This window comes from Oncorhynchus keta, chromosome 15, assembly GCF_023373465.1.
Source record: "Oncorhynchus keta strain PuntledgeMale-10-30-2019 chromosome 15, Oket_V2, whole genome shotgun sequence".
NCBI classification, from domain to species: domain Eukaryota; kingdom Metazoa; phylum Chordata; class Actinopteri; order Salmoniformes; family Salmonidae; genus Oncorhynchus; species Oncorhynchus keta.
Window position 1 is genome coordinate 23,127,918 of NC_068435.1, and position 19,644 is coordinate 23,147,561.

A 19,644-nucleotide genomic window follows, 5' to 3' on the forward strand; every position below is an offset into this window, starting at 1 on the left:
TGCTATTTATATCCTCCCCTCTATTCATTGGCCTGCCTGTATGAAATGGCCTGAGCAGGAAGATTCCATTCCTGTCTGTAGGCCTCTTTCTCTCTCACTCTTTTTCTCTGCTATCATATTTAAATGAAAAATGTATCTCATTCTCAGTGATGATGGGTACAGTAATTAGCCTAGGCTTGCTATGCACTGGTTTTGTTGATTGGAAGGCAATCAACATTTTTTTTAAACATTTGAATGTGGAGTATTGTGTTTTCCTGCGCTAGAAAATATGTTCCATAATATCTATATATTATTTATGTACATAGTAGTCAGATGTTCTAAATGCTCATGGACACTGTCTCCCACATTCTACTATCCTACTCATGTCTGGTCCTGAAGTCTACACTAATGCATATAAGACTTGTCTGCGTCTTTCTGTGTGTGTGCATGCAGTCTAGTGCGCTGGAAGACATCTTGGATGATCTGCAGTGTCGCCAGCAGCAGCAGCTCTTCTCAGGCCAGCACCACCAGCAGCAGTCCAGACCCGTGTCTCTGCCCACCAACGTAGACAAGCAGTCCATCATCAACGACATCCTACAGATGACAGAGAACAACAGCAGTCCCACGGGCACCAACACACAGCAGAAGGCCTTCCCAGGCATGGGCCCAGGACGTGAGTTGACCACACCCCTGCTCTTATCTGTTCTAGGTTGCATCCCAAATGGCACCCTCTTCCCTATGGGCCCTGGTCAAAGTAGTACACTGTATAGAGAATAGGGTGCCATTTGGGAAGAAACCCAAGGAGCATGAGATGGTAGTAGCCCTTAACCACAGATCTGAGATCAGCTTACCCTCCCCAAATCTTAATAACCTTCATCATAAAGAATATCTGACCTGGTGTCAGCAGTTAGTTAGGGGCGACTTCTATCTACTTTGTCCCACTTTTGGGGAAAATATTGTTTGGTCAAGCCAGTATCGTTTAGTAAGATGATTGTGTAACTTTTTCTGTCTTGTGCTCCCAGACTTCAATGGTCCCAGGATGGGTCAGCTTGGCCAACGGCCCCCTGTCCGCAGTATGTCCCTGGATCAGTCCAACATGTCTGCCCATGGTTCTCCCCGACCTTTCCCTCCTCCCAGGAACAGCAGCCCCTACTCTGTCATGCAGCAGCAAGCCATGATGGGAAACCACGGAATGTTGCAGAACCAGGCTAACATGGGCAACCCAGGTGAGTCGTCTAAAAATTCATTAAGCATTACCATCAAAATGTCTAGTGCAAATTTAAGAGATGTGCTCTGTGTTATTAGATATAGGATCAGTCCCAAATCCCTATTCCCTATATAGTGCACTAATTTTGACCAGGGACCGTAGGGTCCAGTTTCAGTGTTCGTAAGCTGAGCCAGGATCACTTCTTTCCCCCTGTCCCAGGCTTGCCCCAGGCTAGCATGCAGCAGGGTTGGGGTCCTCAGGGGCCAATGGGCCAGGCTCTGCAGCAGAGAATGGGGCCTGATGGTCGCATAGTGCCCAACATCTCAGCTGGAGTCCCCATGAGGCCCAGCAACCAGCAGCCTGGACCCAGACAGATGGTCCCAATGCAGATGATGGGAAACGGTAGGTGCTGGTGCTGCCCACCTTTTGCCACACACACTTTACCCGTTTTTCCACGCACACCTTGCCCTTGTTTTTCCACACACACATTCACAACTTGCCGCCGTTTCTCCAAACACACAAACGTCTCTATTGTCTCTGTATCCATCTAGAGCCATATGAAGCCCATAATTGAAGTTATTCTGAGTCTTTTCATAATGTCTGTTGAACAGTGCAATCCGATATGGAGATGGCTGGTCCTCCCTACCCAGGACAGCAGGCACTGCCCAATCAGACAGCCCCGTGGCCTGACCGCATGATATCGGTGGATCACAGGCCTTATGGGAACCAGAACCGGTAACTAGCTACACACTGTACAGACCCCTTCTCTCAGTGACCGTACAATATACCTCTCTGCTCTCTGACACACTCTTTTGAAAAGTAGTGCACTATATCGGGTACCATTTGGGACGAAACTAACTCGGTCTGAACCTACTCTGGGCCCAGGTTACTAAAAGCATCTTAAGGCTAAGTTCATCGTTAGAATCTTAGTAGGAGCATCGTTAAATCTCCGAGCTGTTTCCCAAAACCATTGTTATTAATGTTGCACTCAAAAGCTTGTAATCTAACGCCTGCCTCAGACCACTCGTAGAAGTGCATCAATGGGTGCTTTTTTTTTTTTTACCTCCCACATCACGTTATACACAGATCTCTGCTAAACACAAAATCACATGCTTTATCCATCTCTGTGGCCACCGATAACTTTAGAACAAAGTTGACTACAAATACAAAGATGCAGATGTCTTTGCAATTGAACAACATACTGTATAAAAATATGCTTTAAATGAAAACTGAGATGACTGCATTAAAATAAACGGTAAGATGCCTATTTTCAGTCGTATTGAAATGCATTTCATGTTCAAATCGGTTGCATTATATTTTGCTACTTGTGGGCTACTGTCTGTAATGTGTCTCAACATATTTCAAGATGTGTAGCTTAACATGCGCAATGATGTGCCAAATCTGTGATTTTATGCATTTTTATTGGGTAAACATTAGAAAAAAAACCACCTCAATAGGTGATATCTCTCTAGGTGCTGATCCGTCGTCCGTATTGCGAAATAATTGTAATGTTAAGGAACATTTTTATGTAGAAAGCTGATCCGAGAGCAGCACTCCCCTTCAATCCTATCAGTATCGATGCTCCAACAACTTCAGGCAGGGGCTGTTGAGTGAGTGAAAATGACAGTGGTATGGTATGCACATGATGGTGTGTGTATGATTCACCGTGGTGATCTCCTTGGCCAAACGGCCCTTTCCAGTCTGATCTATGAACTCTAACCTCAGACCTTGTGTTGTGTTCTTGCATTTAACACCCACACTTTTTCTCGCACCGATTCTGCTGATAGGGGCTACCTCGTGAGGGTCTACTTGCAATAACTGTGATATGTGATTGTATTTTCCTACTGAACCTTGAGCGTCTGTTAAATGACCTTAATGAAATGTTGTGTTCCCCACAGACAGGCTTACGGTAACTCCCAGGATGAGGTGCTGTGTTCTCCCTTGCGGCCGGGGGAGGGGCCTTCGGACGGGGATGCCCTGCTCAGCCAGCTCTATTCAGTGCTGAAAGATTTTGACGGCCTGGAGGAGATTGACCGCGCTCTGGGAATCCCCACTCTGATTAGTCAGGTAATCTCTATTAGCCACAATAATATGCGCAGTCCACAGATATGTACTTGAGCGGGGTTTCCCAAACTTGGTTCTGAAGCCCCTCTGGGGGCACGTTTATTTTTTCCCCCTAGCACTACACAGGTGATTCAAGTTTTGATTATTTGAATCGGCTGTGTAGTGCTAGGGCATAAACCAAAATGTTTACTGGCGCAGGCTCGGGACTGAGTTTGGGAAACCCTGTACTAGCTTATCTCCTATCTTTGCAATGGCAACTTCAAAATGGTGTACGCCCTCAATGGCACTGTCCATGCTAACACAGGCTTTGGGCCAAGTGTGCCCTCTATCCAACTCTATGGCCGAGGCCAACAAGCCTTTTGCAGGCAGCTGGACTCTGCTCATTTTCCCTTTTTTTTTTTTTTCCCTCCCCCTTTATTTAACCAGGCAAGTCAGTTAAGAACACATTCTTATTTTCAATGACGGCCTGGGAACAGTGGGTTAACTGCCTGTTCAGGGGCAGAACAACAGATTGTGTACCTTGTCAGCTCGGGGGGTTTGAACTCGCAACCTTCCGGTTACTAGTCCAACCACTAGGCTACGCTGCCGCCCCTTGAGGCCTTACTCTAGTACTGTAATTCACTGACTGCTGTACTGTATGTTGCAGGGAATTTGTATGTTGCTGTGGGTTCTGTCATTTTAATGGATTGAGATATTAAGGAAGTTGGTGTAGAAACGACAAAATCTCAAATTAAATTAACTGACTAGTTAGCAAGCCATTGCTTATTAACGGAAGGAAGACAGCCAAATGAACACTGACCTACAGTAGCTTTTTTTTAATGTCCTGCAATTTCTTACTTGGTTTGATCTCTGTAGGGCCAGCCAGTGGCGCAGGAGCAGTATGCCAATCAGGAGTCACCCATGAGGAAGCCACCCATGTATAGCCAGTACCCCCATGCTAGTAGCATGGCACAGGGCAACTACATGAGCCAGCAGGACCCTGGCTTCCATGGTATGCCCGGTCAGATGGGCCAGCGGATGGGGTACCCCATGCTCCGACTCCCTGCCCGACCAGGAGGCCCGGTGCCTGCCCAGCCCAACAACCTGAGGCTGCAGCTGCAGCATCGACTACAGGGACAGCTGGTAGGGCAACACACCATCCCTGGAGCCCTCACTGTTAATAATATAGGCCCTATCCTAATGAATTTCTTCATCTATAAAGAAACGTTTAAAAAGCTTGAAATTATGTTTGAAATGATAAATGCTTTACAAAGTTTACAAATTAGACCTAAGGCACAATATGCAAACTTGCCTCTTTCAAAATCAGACACACCACCCCTAGAGCCCTCAATGTAAATCATAGGTCATATAGAAGTCCTGACCTGAAAAAGACAATTGATAAGCTAAAGCTTGAAATGGTATTTGGAATGAGTAGTTTGCAATATTGACATCGATAATTGAACAACTTTGCTCCTCTCCCTTGTCAAAATCATAAAGGGACTGGACATTTAAGAACATTGCAAACTGAACTGGACATCTGAAATGAACTGTTAATTGTCTACTCAGTTTCTGCAGTAAACTCTGAGGATTCTACTGCCATCTGCTGGAGAGTTCGAGAAATGGCTAAACTATTTTATAGCAATGGCTCAAATCAAATGTTATTTTTAATTTGATTTATTTTACCGTTATTTAACCAGGTAGGCCAGTTGAGAACAATTTATCCTTTACAACTGCGACCTGACCAAGATAAAGCAAAGCAGTGCGACACAAACAGAGTTACACATGGAATAAATAAACATACATTCAATAACACAATAGAAAAGTCTATATACAGTGTATGCAAATGAGGTAAGATAAGGGAGGTAAGGCAATAAATAGGCCATAGTGGCAAAATAATTACAACTTAGCAATTAAACACTGGAGTGATAGATGTGCAGAAGATGAATTTGCAAGTAGAGATATTGGGGTGCAAAGGAGCGAAGAATAAATAACAGTATGGGGATGAGGTATTTGGATTGGCTATTTACAGATGGGCTATGTACAGGTGCAGTGATCTGTGAGCTGCTCTGACAGCTGGAACTTAGAGAGGGAGATATGAGTCTCCAGCTTCATGGATTTTTGCAATTCGTTCCAGTCATTGGCAGCATAGAACTGGAAGGAAAGGCGGCCAAAGGAGGAATTGGTTTTGGGGGTGACCAGTGAAATATACCTGCTGGAGCGCGTGCTTCGGGTGGGTGCTGCTATGGTGACCAGTGAGCTGAGATAAGGTGGGGCTTTACCTAGCAAAGATTTTATAGATGACCTGGAGCCAGTAGGTTTGGCGACAAATATGAAGCGAGGGCCAGCCGACGACAGCATACAGGTCGCAGTGGTGGGTAGTATATGGGGCTTTGGCGACAAAACGGATGGCACTGTGATAGACTGCATCCAATTTGCTAAGTAGAGTGTTGGAGGCTATTTTGTAAATGACGTCACCGAAGTCAACAATCGGTAGGATAGTCAGTTTTACGAGGGTATGTTTGACAGCATGAGTGAAGGATGCTTTGTTGTGAAATAGGAAGCTGATTCTAGATTTAATTTTGGATTGGGGATGCTTAATGTGAGAGGAAAGAGTTCATAATCTAACCAGACACCTAGGTATTTGTAGTTGGCCACATATTCTAAGTCAGAACTGTCCAGAGTAGTGATGCTGGACAGGCGGAAAGGTGCGGGCAGCGATCAGTTGAAGAGCATGCGTTTAGTTTTACTTGCATTTAAGAGCAGTTGGAGGCCACAGAAGGAGAGTTGTATGGCATTGAAGCTCGTCTGGAGGTTTGTTGACAGTGTCCAAAGAAGGGCCAGAAGTATACAGAATGATGTCATCTCCGTAGAGGTGGATCAGAGAATCACCAGCAGCAAGAGCGACATCATTGATGTATACAGAGAAAAGAGTTGTCCCGAGAATTGAACCCTGTGGCACCCCCATAGAGACTGCCAGAGGTCCGTAAAACAGGCCCTCTGATTTGACACACTGAACTCTGTCTGAGAAGTAGTTGGTGAACCAGGCAAGACAGTCATTTGAGAAGCCAAGGCTATTGAGTCTGCGGATAAGAATGTGGTGATTGACAAGAGTTGAAGGCCTTGGCCAGGTCGATGAATACAACTGCACATTGTCTCTTATCGATGCCGGTTATGATATTGTTTAAGACCTTGAGCGTGGCTGAGGTGCACCCATGACCAGCTCTGAAAACAGATTGCATAGCGGAGAAGGTACGATGAGATTCGTAATGGTCAGTGATCTAACATTTTGGGTCAAGAGTGTCTTCCCTTTGAAGAGGGTTGCAACAATTGCGGCGGATAATTTTAGAAAGAGAGGGTCCAGATTGTCTAGCCCGGCTGATTTGTAGGGATCCAGATTTTGCCGTTCTTTCAGAACATCAGCTATCTGGATTTGGGTGAAGGAGAAATGGGGAAGGTTTGGGAAAGTTGCTGAGGGGGGCGCAGGGCTGTTGGCCGGGGAAGGGGTAGCCAGGTGGAAAGCATGGCCAGCCGTAGATAAAAGCTTATTGAAATTCTCAATTATCGTGGATTTATCAGTGGTGACAGTGTTTCCTAGCCTCAGTGCAGTGGGCAGCTGGGAGGAGGTGCTCTTATTCTCCATGGACTTTACAGTGTCCCACACCAGAACTTTATGGAGTTTGTGGTACAGGGTGCAAATTTCTGTTTGAAAAAGCTTGCCTTCGCTTTCCTAACTGAGTATATTGGTTTCTGACTTCCATGAAAAGTTGCATATCGCGGGGGCTATTCGATGCTAATGCAGTACGCCACAGAATGTTTTTGTGCTGATCAAGGGCAGTCAGGTCTGGAGTGAACCAAGGGCTATATCTGTTCCTGGTTCTACATTTTCTGAACGGGGCATGCTTATTTAAGATGGTGAGGAAAGCACTTTTTAAAGAATAACCAGGCATCATCTACTGACGGAATACCCGGGCTAGGTTGATTAGAAAGGCCTGCTTGCTGAAGTGTTTTAGGAAGCGTTTGACAGTGATGAGGGGTGGTTCACCCAATTTGAATGTTATATAGTTTTTGTGCATCTCTGAGTAATGTATGATTAATTCCCTGGATAATTGCATGTTTTCATGTGTATCTGAGTTATTGGCCTTCAAGCAGGGAGAAATCCGTCCGGTATGACGCAGCACCGTGATAGTCGCTCTCACTATACAGGAAGTTAATAGGAATACGACTTTTAGATTGCGAAAAACGTCTATCATAGATTTCAATACTGACTGATGTCATAACTCGGGAGGTTGTCTCCTCTCGAATGAGCCATTGATCATATTTTAACGATATTCCTACCTCGAGAAATGTGTAATTTAATGGAGGGTCTAGCACATTATTCCCATTTGTCTGCTACTTTAGTCCAGGGTGTATTGCATGGTGCCATTGCCAGAGATATTATAGAAAGTAGATAGGAGTCCAATGAATGAATGAAGGAACGTATACCGTCCCACCCAGTGGACTGTCGACCAATCGTGTCCACTTTGTAATGCTGCTTCACGCAGTTGTTAAGCTAATCATCATGCAACCCCTTCTCAAAGTTAGTGTGTATGTCGCTTATTTTCCTCTAAAGTACGTGATTTCACGATTTCAAAGCTCCTTGTCCCAGAATCGCCCAGAATACACTGTGTGGCCCATTCACGTAGCATGGGCAACATTTCCCATCCCCTTAAGTATATCTGTCGTTTCGAATGTTAGGTTGAGCGTTAGGTTGAACATGGCGAGATTGTAGACTCCTAAATTGATAGTGCATTTTGTTTAGGTGATTTTACAGATACCTAGCTATGTTACATGCTGATATTGTCTTTGGTATTACTGTGTGTAGCTATGTTTGCTTTCTACCTGCCTCGTTAGCCCATAGATAGAGCATTGCATTGTGTATTTTGTAGTTGACTTGAGCTGCAACACATTTCCACAACTATTTTCCAGGTTCCCACCAACCAACAATATTCTCACATATTAGTTTTGTTTAACACTGTAAATTAAAGGAATTAGTGTTTTAGGGTGGATTTTTCCTTTAACCTGTTTAAAGGGCTCACTCACATTTGACTTAGAGTTTGTGTATGCATTGATATGTAGGCTACGTGTGCCTTTTTAAAAATGTATGTAGGTCTGTCCTTGACTAATGATGTTCTGTATTATGTTTTGTGTGGACCCCAGGAGGAGTAGCTGCTGCTTTTGCAACAGCTAATGGGGATCCTAATAAAATAGAAAATACCAATACATTGGCTACAGAGAGCGAGATCACACAGTCGTCCGGAACAGCTATTGCTCTCATGCATGGTTCAGTGTTGCTTGCCTCAAAGCGAGCACAGAAGGCATTTAACTCATCTGGTAGGCTCGCGTCACTGGGCACCTCGTGGCTGGGTTTCCCTTTGTAATTCGTGATAGTTTGCAAGCCCTGCCACATGTGACGCGCATCAGAGCTGGCATAGTAGGATCCATCTTAGTCCTGTATTGACACTGCCTATTTGATCGCTCGTCAGAGGTCGTAGCGGGATTTTATTACATTATTAATAAAGTGCAGTATCATAAATGTCTTTGGACTTCACCAAGTAATGGGTCTAATAGAATGTCAAGGGCTATATAATTAACACGTTTAAGTCTGTTTAATTCAACAACAAAAAAATATATATATTTTTTTATTTCCTCAGCAGAATCGTCAGCCAATGATGAATCAGATGGGTGTGTCCAACATGAACCTACCTCTCAGACCCAGTGTACCCAACCAGGTTAGTCAGAATACTGTAGCAGATAATTATTATTACAGCTCCATGCGTGTGTGAGTTTGCATCCTTAATGGCACCCTATTCCCTATAAATAAAAATTCAAATATAGTGTACTTCTTTTGGCAGCACCCTATTCACTATATAATGTACTACTTTTGACCAGGACCGATAGGGCTCTGTTCAAAAGTAATGCACTTTATAGGGAATAGGGTTCCATTTGGGCTGCACCCTAATGCCTAAAGTCTAAATGTGTCTTGTCTGTCCTCCTAGGGAACCCTGAATGCTCAGATGTTGGCCCAGAGACAGAGGGAGTACCTGAGTAACATCCTGCGCCAGCGCCAGCAGCATGTCCACCAGAGAGCCATGCTGATGCGGGCCCAGGGCCTCATCGCCCCCCCAAACATGGCTTCAGCGGCTGGGGCAGTGGAGCCCTCACAGTCCCCTGGCATGCCCCCCGGTTCCATGGGCACCAACCCTCGGATCCCCCAGGCAAACCCCCAGCAGTTCCCCTACCCGGCCAGCTACGGTACTGGTCTTACGTCTCCGCCACCCTCCACCAGCCCCTTCCCCCCGCTGTCCCCTGGTCTCCCTGGGGCTCAGCAGCTCCTCTCCCCTCTCCACTCCTCCCCAATCTCGCATGGCTCCTCCCAGATGAGTCTAGCTAACCAGCAAGGGATGATGGGAAACGTAGGTGGCCAGTTTGGAGCCGTAGTGAATCCACAAATGCAGCAACACCGTGCCTTCCAGTTTCCCAGCTCAGGTATACTGTAATATAATGCTGCCCGGTCACCTCGCTGTGTGGCTTCCTGTCACAGCTTTGGTTTAATTTCAATGGATAATAATTGTAATCATACGTGGGTTTAATTTGGTGGTTGCATGACTGTAGTGGTATTTGTTTCTCATACATACTCCATGGTGGTTTAGCTGAACAGCTGCCAAATGAAATAGTACACTACTGGTCAAACCTTTTAGAACACCTACTCATTCAGCTGTTTTTCTTTAATTTTTACAATTTTCTACATTGTAGAATAATAGTAAAGACATTAAAACTATGAAATGACACACATGGAACCAAAAAAGTGTTATATTTTAGATTCTTCAAATAGCCACCCTTTGCCTTGATGACAGTTTTGCACACTCTTGGCATTCTCTCAACCAGCTTCACGAGGTAGCCACCTGGAATACGTAGGGGGCATATACATAGACCTATTTGGTAAAAGACCAAGTCCATATTATGGCAAGAACAGCTCAAATAAGCAGAGAGAAATGAGTCCATCATTACTTTAAGACATGAAGGTCAGTCAATTCGGAAAATGTCAGGAACTTTGAACGTTTCTTTAAGTGCAGTTGCAAAAACCATCAAGCGCTATGATGAAACTGGCTCTCATGAGGACCACCACAGGAATGGAAAACCCAGAGTCACTTCTGCTGCAGAGGATAAGTTCATTACAGTTACCAGCCTCAGGAATTGCTTAATGGATGAATTGCTGAAAAGACACCACTACTAAAGGACACCAATATGAAGAAGAGACTTGCTTGGGCCAAGAAACACAAGCAATGGACATTAGACCGGTGGAAAGGTGTCCTTTGGTCTGGAGTCCAAATTTGAGATTTTTGGCACCAACCACCATGTCTTTGTGAGATGCGGTGTGGGTGAACGGATGATCTCTCCGCATGTGTATTTCCCACTGTGAAGTATGGAGGAGGAGGTGTGATGGTGCGTTGCTGGTGACATTGTCTGTGATTGATTTAGAATTCAAGGCACACTTAACCAGCATGGCTACCACAGCATTCTGCAGCGATACGCCATCCCATCTGGTTTTCGCTTAGTGGGACAATCATTTGTTTTTCAACAGGACAATGACCCAACACACCTCCAGGCTGTGTAAGGGCTATTTGACCAATAAGGAGAGAGATGGAGTGCTGCATCAGATGACCTGGCCTCCACAATCCCCCAACCTCAACCAAATTGAGATGGTTTCGGATGAGTTGGACCACAGAGTGAAGGAAAAGCAGCCAACAAGTGCAGCCAACAAGTGCTCAGCACTTGAGAACTCCTTCAAGACTGTTGGAAAAGCATTCCAGGCGAAACTGGTTGAGAGAATGCCAAGAGTGTGCAAATCTGTCATCAAGGCAACGGGTGGCTATTTGAAGAATCTCAAATAAAAATATATTTTGATTTGTTTAACACTGTTTTTTTGCTTACTACATGATTCCATATGTGTTATTTCATAGTTTTGATGTATTTGCCTATTATTCTGCAATGCCGTAAAGTCAAAATAACGAAAAACCCTCGACTGAGTAGGTATTCTAAAACTTTTGACTGGTAGTGTATGCCTCATGTCATCTCACAGGTATATCTACCTAAAGATATCAGAGTACTTGTGATCTATAGTATTAACTCATTGCTTCTGTCATGTTAGTCAAAACAATCCATTACATATGATACAGGGATAAGAATTACTAATAGCAATATCAGATTGCTTCATGTTGGTGTTCACATAGATATTGGTGGTGGCTGAGCTGTAGAATTTTCATATTTTTCATCTTCTCTTACCCATTCATGTGAGTGTATAGATTTGATTGTGCCATGTTTTTGACCAACTGCATGTACTTTACTTTGGCTCTTCATGTATTTCTGTATCTTCATTAACATATCTGCAGTAGTCAACTACAACACAAAGCTTATCTTAAGCCTGGTCCCTCTTTGTGCTTTTGGCAATTCCATTTCTGTCATTGTCAAGCCAAACATTGCATGACGATGAATGACAAGGAGTTGGAATGGTGGAAAAAACAGACTGGCATTCAAGCAGTCTTATCTTGACAATGAAATTAATGTTTAGGTAACGTCTACTGTACTCTACACCCCTCAGTACTGATAACAAATGTCTCCTCCCTGGTCCTGTCAGGTATAAACCAGCAGCAGCAGGACGCAGGCTTCACAGGAGCCACTACCCCCCAGAGCCCACTCATGTCCCCCCGCATGAATCACGCCCAGAGCCCCATGATTCAGCAGCAGTCCCAGGCCAACTCCTCCTACCAGCCCTCCTCTGAGATGAACGGCTGGCCTCAGGGCAACATGTCAGGAAACAGGTGAGACTGACTGGCAACTCTACCTGGATCAAAATCTAATTTTATCACGTGTCAAATTTTTATTTCACCTTTATTTAACTAGGCAAGTCAGTTAAGAACAAATTCTTATTTACAATGACTGCCTACCCCGGCCAAACTCAAACGATGCTGGGCCAAATGTGCACCGCCCTATAGGACACCCAATCCCGGCCAGATGTGATACAGCCTGGATTCGATCCAGGGTGTCTGTAGTGACTCCTCAAGCACTGAGATGCAGTGAGTTAGAACGCTGCGCCACTCGGGAGCTAAAGCGTTAAAATAACTATGCATAGATAATGACCAGAGAGTAGCAGCAGTGTAAAGGGGGGGAGGGGGGACGACAATGCAAATAGTCTGGGTAGTCATTTGATTAGCTGTTCAGCAGTCTCATGGCTTGGGGGTAGAAGCTGTTAAGAAGCCTTTTGGTTGCAAAATTCAAGTAACTTCGGGAAAGGGTTTCCAGGAAGTCCTTGTTGGAGGATTCTCTGAATCCGGAGGAAATTAACAGAAATCTGTAATTCTTCATCTAGGTTTTCTGGAAAACCAGAATTTTGCAACCCTACTGCTAACCTTTGTATTTAGTTGTCATGATTATGATCATAGACTTATGTTTTGATTCTGCATGAATCTACACTGTCTGTAGGATGTATCCAGTATGCTCTCATGATACACATTTTCATCAACCTGTGATCAAATCTGTGATTGAACATGTACCTTTTGATTTCCATGCTCTGTTTCAGCATGTTCACACAACAGTCTCAAGCTCAGCAGTACATGCCCCAACAGTCTAATGGTGGAATGTACAACGGCACAAACGCAAACCTGAACATGAACATACAGGGTGTCCCCATGGCCTCCAACGGCAGCATGAACAACATGAACCAAGTCTCAGCAGGCCAGATGACCATGCCTACAGGAAGCCTGTCTTCCATGGACCCTGAGCAGGTGTGTGTGTGTCCAGTTCAAGTTCCACCCACTCCTTTGTGTACTTTAGTTTCTCTTTATCATTTAAGGTACTTTTAGAGAAACTAAAGTTAAATCTGATTTAGAAATTAAAATGAAAGAAAAAAAGAACACCCTCTTAGAAAAAGCCAATAAAAAAATCTTTACAAGCTAAAGAAGGAAAATACAATTTCATAACTACGATCTTTTATTTTTGAAGAGAACCAACAACTACAGGTTAAACTCCAATAAAAATACTACTTAATGGCAAATAAAGCAGTAAAATATCTCTCACCTCTCACAAAACAAATACATGCTAAACCAGTTAGAATTTTAAAAGATACAAACTCTATTTAGAAACAACGGGATTTTGACCATTTAAAAATCTTCAATGAAAATGTATATGAATCAAAATTAAACATTTGGATGGATCCTATAGCCTTCTTAGACTCAACAGCTCTGAAGCAGTTATCAACAGATAAAGTATCATCACTAAAAACAGAGATTACTCAAGAAGAAATATTAGATGCTGTTATAACATTTGCACAGAGAAAAGCACCAGAAATGGCTTTCCCATAGAAATCTATTCAACATTTTGAGACAAAGTAGCACCCCCTATTTACACAAATGACAACACACGTCACTCAACTCAGTGCTTCCTAGTTCCATGTATCAAAAAGTTATTTCAATTATATTAAAACCAGGAAAATCTATAGTCCCCTGCTGATTATAAACTCATAAGTTTAATAAATTGTGACAAAATGATAACAAAACTTACAATACTTGATACACATCAATCAAACAGGAATGATTAAAAATAGACACAAACAAGAACGTCAGTTTAATACAATAAACATCAACAACAAAAAGAGATACAGATTTATCAATAATGGCTGTTGATGCCAAAAGGATTTCGACTATCTTGAATGGCCTTTTCTATTCAAAACTTTGGAAGCTTTCAACTTTCCATCTGAAATAATATATTTAATAAAAACATTGTATAATTGTCCCTAAGCAAAAAATATACACATACAGTTGAAGTCGAAGTTTACATACATACACTTAGGTTTGAGTCATTAAAACTCGTTATCAACCACTCCACAAATTTCTTATTAATAAACTTTCGTTTTGGGAAGTCGGTTAGGACATCTACTTTGCATGACAGAAGTCATTTTTCCAACAATTGTTTACAGACAGATTATTTCACTTATAATTCACTGTATCACAATTCCAGTGGGTCAGAAGTTTACATACACAAGTTGACTGTGCCTGGGCCTCCCGCATGGCGCAGTGGTCAGAGATTCTGGGTTCGAGCCCAGGCTCTGTCGCAGCCGGCCGCGACCGGGAGGTCCATGGGGCGACGCACAATTGGCCTAGCTTCGTCCGGGTTAGGCCGGCAGGGATATCCTTGTCTCATCGCGCACTAGCGACTCCTGTGGCGGGCCGGGCACAGTGCACGCTAACCAGGCGCCAGGTGCACGGTGTTTCCTCCGACACATTGGTGCAGCTGGCTTCCGGGTTGGATATGCGCTGTGTTAAGAAGCAGTGCGGCTTGGTTGGGTTGTGTTTCGGAGGACGCATGGTTTTTGACCTTTGTCTCTCCCGAGCCCGTACGGGAGTTGTAGCGATGAGACAAGGTAGTAATTACTAACAATTGGATACTACAAAATTGGGGAGAAAAAGAAAATAAAGTATTTCACAGATAAATTGGTCCACATGGAAAAACTAAATATGTATAAACCGTAAATGACTTGGTAAGAGGAAATACACTGAACAAAAATATAAATGCAACATGCAACATTTTCAAAGATTTACTCAGTTACAGTTCCTGTAAGGAAGTCAGTCAGTCAATAGAAATAATGAATTAGGAGGGCCTCACACGACTGGGCAGGTTTGGTCTGGGAGGGCATAGTCCAACCCACTTGGGAGCCAGGGCCCAGCCAATCAGAATTCGTTTTTCTGCACTTGGGGTATTGCTGAGGAAATTGTTTTATTTAATCCATTTTAGAATAAAGCTGTAACGAAACAAAATGTGGAAAAAGTCAAGCGGTCTGAGTTTCTTTCCAAAGGCACTGATAATGCCTTGAGACGAAGGGATAGCATCATTCTAGACCAGTTGGCTGGAATTGACATGTTAATACAAGGTGACGCAACTCCAGTGAGTAACGTTTCATCTTCTGTTGTTGTCTGCCCAACATTAGGGATTAGTGTATTTAAAAACGTTTACACATCAAAACAGACAGCACCGATTTGTCATTGAGGGCCTTCTTCCCATTTCCTTATAATCCCCTTTGTCTCTTTAGAATGTTGTCAGTCGTATTTCACTCAATTCTGCCCTTTTGTCCCCCACAATGAAATCGGGTGATAGACTGGATCTGTCTCCGTCCGGTCCTATATTAGTTAGATGTGATATCTGACACCACTGGCCCAATTTTGACTAAACTTGGGTGAATGATGTGTCTTGCCATAGAGATCTGGCATTTACAATATTACACTGATTGGCCTAAGGGGGGGCAGTATAGTAATCAACTGAAATGTTGCCTTGTTTAAATCAAAGAAACATTTTCTTTTTCAGAACTATTGCTGACCCCGGTCTATTGTTGGACAACACGGTTTACAAAAGGTCAACACCCAATGAAAACACTGGCATCCAACCAATCAAGGAGCTCCTGCAGTTCTCCCTGAACCAACCAACCGCATTCACCTTAGTGTGACTTAGGTCCTTCCCAAATAGGCTACACTCAGACACACAGACACACACACAGACACTTGCACACACACACGTGTATATATGTGTATATATATATATATAATGGACTCATACTCACACAATATAGAAGCAAAACTGATCCTGTCAGCAGGCATCTGGTCAGATAAATGTATTCATTTCAGGGGATAGAACGCAGACTATGGCTCAACTCTGAAAATGCTCTCTTTACTCTTTTAGGTATTTTCTTAATAACAATATTTTCTTTGTCTGATCGTTTCTTCGTATGCACAGGTGTGAGACAAAATTATATCACATGATTTCAAAAATGAAATAAGTGATATTATAAATGGTTTGAAGAGCATAAACTATACAATGATTTTGAATGGTTACATTGTAAAGCCTGACTAAAGTAGTCACTTGAAAGGTTTAAAATTAATGTTTTACAGGTATTTATAGTTTTTAAACTTGAGAAACTTTCTTTGTATGAAACTATAAAAAGGGGGCAAGTGTTAAGTTTCTTAACAAGTATCCCTTAATGGTACCTTATTGTGTCTATTTGAATTACATATTTTAGGTCCTGTAATTTCAGATTAAATTGTCAAATGAATCACCCTGCTGCAATATGTATGAAGGATGAATGTTCATAGTTTTGTATATATTACAGTATAGATTAATTAATTAATTAAGATGTATTTTTTTCTCTCTAGCCTGGTGTTACGACCACTGAAATATGACTTCACAGTCATACCGTTTGTGTTGGATTAACTAACAAAGGACTGTTTATCAGGGTTTCAACCAATTTGCGTAAGGATTTTTCCTTGCACTTCACCTCGACCTCATCACAATGAAAGGATTGGACAGGCCTACCAACAGGCATAGCTGAATACTTTAGGGTGCTCTGACTGTGCTGATTTTGTGTGCTGCCCTGAAAAAAAAAAGCTGGAAGTGTAAAATGAACAGGTAATATGTATTTTTCAAGCCATATTCCTGTACTATTCCCATTCTTGTTTATCGTCTGTAAACACATAGCAAATATGAACTCATAGATTTTTTTTTTTTTTTTTTTTAGTAGAATGTGAAAATTCCAAATTGTCTGCAAACACTGAAATGACGTTGGGCTCACAATCATCGGTTTAAAAATGTGTGGCCAGAAAATATCTATTTTGTAGGTTTGCACTGGTTCTTATGTCACTCTGACGATGCAAAGGATATTTCTAATGGTTTGTGATGGCCAATTTCTCCCAATTAATTAAACATTTTCCTAAACAAGGCATTATTAAAGAGTTGGGCAAAGTTTGAAGATTAGGATGCTCTGATATAAATATATATATATTCAAAAATAACAACTTATAGAATGATGCACTGCTCTCATTGCAAATCCAAAGATGTTATTACTACCTTTTAAAATAAACTTAAGCCATGAAGTGTTACTGTGTTAACAGCCTTTTTTTAAGGCATGCATTTTGGCAATCATGATAAGTTTTAAGGAAATAATTTGCATACAAATATAACTCACAAAGTTTGGTTGGATTTAATTGTTTTTTTTCTTCAGTTCTGACTGATCTTTGTTGTAAAATGTGTTATTAATTTATAGTTTGTTATTTTATCAATTGGTAAATATTACATTCAAGTACCTTAACATGCTAAAGACCTAGCATAATGCCTTAGACCTGTTTTTCTGTCATGTGTATTGCTGTGAAGTTGAAAGGTGTATCATATATGTATAGTGAAGTGACAATACTGAAAGAGTGCTTTGTTACTCAGTGGCCGTATCTGAAGTGGCACCATATTCACTATATATAGTGCACTACTTTTGAGCAGGGCCTCTAGGGCACTATATAGGGAATAGGGTGCTATTTCAGACACAGACTTGTGCTATGGTTAGACTACTACACCCCTGTTTCTTTTCTTGTTTTTCACATTTTTCTTTCCCCCACATTTTATTTGTGATCAGTGGGTTTTATTATTATTATTTGTACAATTGTTTCATATTTTGACTAAGATGAGTATGTAAACAATGGTTAATCAAAGCAATATTGTAAAACATGAGTTTTTGTGTAGAAAGCTCAGTGTTGCAGTTCGGAGATGTTTTTCGAGGTGTGATGTTCATATTAAATATCACTGTTCACCTGCATCAATGTTTATCCAGAGTGGGAGCATTTATGTAAAAAGATGTATTTACACCTTATGCAAGCTGTTGACTAATATTGCTTTTGCCAATGCCGCTTGCTAATTTATGATTTATGCATTTGTAAATAAATTATTTTTTATTGTTGATTGATGTTTAATTACTGATTGACTTGGTCTACAATTCATGTCACTGTCCCATAAAAGACACATGGTTGACAGTTTTGGTAAGACATTTAATGAAGGTTTCCAGAATGTAATTATTCAGTTGCACACGAAACCACATAAAACTGAATCGTAATAAGACTGAACATTTACATTACATCATTACATTTAAGTCATTTAGCAGACGCTCTTATCCAGAGCGACTTACAAATTGGACAAATGATCAAATCAGTTAGCCAAACGTACAACTAACTGTAAGATACTGTGCATGTGTTACATGGTATCGTTGCAATTTAATGTAAAGTTTGACAAGTTTAATATTTCCCAAGCAACGGTTGAAATACTACCCCAATTTAAGGTTATCATAGATCTTGAATGAATACATTTATTTGTGTTTGACATACAGTACAAGCAAAGTTTGGACAGCTCAATGGTTTTTCTTTTAACTTTTCTACATTGTAGAAAATAGTTTGTCTTCACTATGAAACCAAAAAAGTGTTAAAGAAATGAAAAATATTTTTCAAAGTAGCCACACAGAACACTCCTGGCATTCTCTTAACCATCTTCATGAGGTAGTCACCTGGAATGCTTCAACAGTCTTGACCGAGATCCCACATGCTGAGCACTTGTTGGCTGCTTTTCCTTCACTATGCGCTCCAACTCATCCCAATTGGGTTAAAAGTCGGGTGATTGTGGAGGCCAGGTCATCTGATGCATCACTCTCCTTATTGGTCAAATAGCCCTTACACAGCCTGGAGGTGTGTTTTGGGTCATTGTCCTGGTGAAAACAAATGATAGTCCCACTAAGCGCAAACTAGATGGGATGGCGTATCGCTGCAGAATGCTGTGGTATGCATGGTGGTTAAGTGTGCCTTGAATTCTAAATAAATTGCTGACAGTGTCACCAGCAAAGTACCATCACATCACCTCCACGCTTCACGGTGGGAACCACACATGTGGAGCTCATCCATTCACCTACTCTGCATCTTACAAAGACACGGCGGTTGGAACCAAAGGACAGAATTCCACCGGTCTCATGTCCATTGCTTGTGTTTCTTGGCCCAAGCAAGTCTCTTCTTATTGGTGTGGTTTCTTTGCAGCAATTTGACCATACATTTATTTGGGCTGCTTCTGAGGTGCAGTTAATTGCCGATTTCTGTGGCTGGTAACTACTGCAGAGGGTAAATTCATTAGAGGTAACTCTGGGTCTTCCTTTCCTGTGGCCGTCCTCATGAGAGCCAGTTTCATCATAGCGCTTGACGGTTTTTGCGACTACAGTTTAAGAAACTTTCAAAGTTCTTGAATTTTTCTGTATTGACTGACCTTCATGTCTTAAAGTAATGATGGACTGTTGTTTCTCTTTGCTGATTTGAGCTGTTCTTAACATAATATGTACTTGGTCTTTTACCAAATAGGGCTGTCTTCTGTATACCAACCCTACCTTGTCAGAAATGATTGGCTCAAATGCATTAAGAAGGAATGAAATTACACAAAATAACTTTTAACAAGGCACACCTGTTAATTGAGATGCATTCCAGGTGACTACCTCATGAAGCTGGTTGAGGGAATACCAAGAGTGTGCAAAGCTGTCATCA

General features: G+C 42.1%; 1 protein-coding gene across 6 annotated transcripts in view; it reads left to right on the plus strand.

Annotated features, from left to right (window-relative positions):
* LOC118394608 (nuclear receptor coactivator 2-like) overlaps positions 1–18,032 on the plus strand; it is a 54,128-nt gene extending 36,096 nt beyond the window's left edge. For 3 of the 6 annotated variants that reach the window (XM_035787979.2, XM_035787978.2, XM_035787980.2), the window contains 11 exons: positions 433–652; positions 1,002–1,205; positions 1,406–1,588; positions 1,798–1,921; positions 3,085–3,253; positions 4,106–4,372; positions 8,920–8,997; positions 9,265–9,754; positions 11,904–12,087; positions 12,846–13,050; positions 15,623–18,032. In XM_035787979.2, the coding sequence (XP_035643872.1) occupies positions 433–652; positions 1,002–1,205; positions 1,406–1,588; positions 1,798–1,921; positions 3,085–3,253; positions 4,106–4,372; positions 8,920–8,997; positions 9,265–9,754; positions 11,904–12,087; positions 12,846–13,050; positions 15,623–15,634 (2,136 nt within the window). In that variant the 3' untranslated portion in view covers positions 15,635–18,032. The remainder of the gene's footprint in view (positions 1–432; positions 653–1,001; positions 1,206–1,405; positions 1,589–1,797; positions 1,922–3,084; positions 3,254–4,105; positions 4,373–8,919; positions 8,998–9,264; positions 9,755–11,903; positions 12,088–12,845; positions 13,051–15,622) is intronic. The other 3 variants (XM_035787982.2, XM_035787981.2, XM_035787983.2) reach the window with 3 other exon arrangements.
* Positions 18,033–19,644: the final 1,612 nt, after the last annotated feature.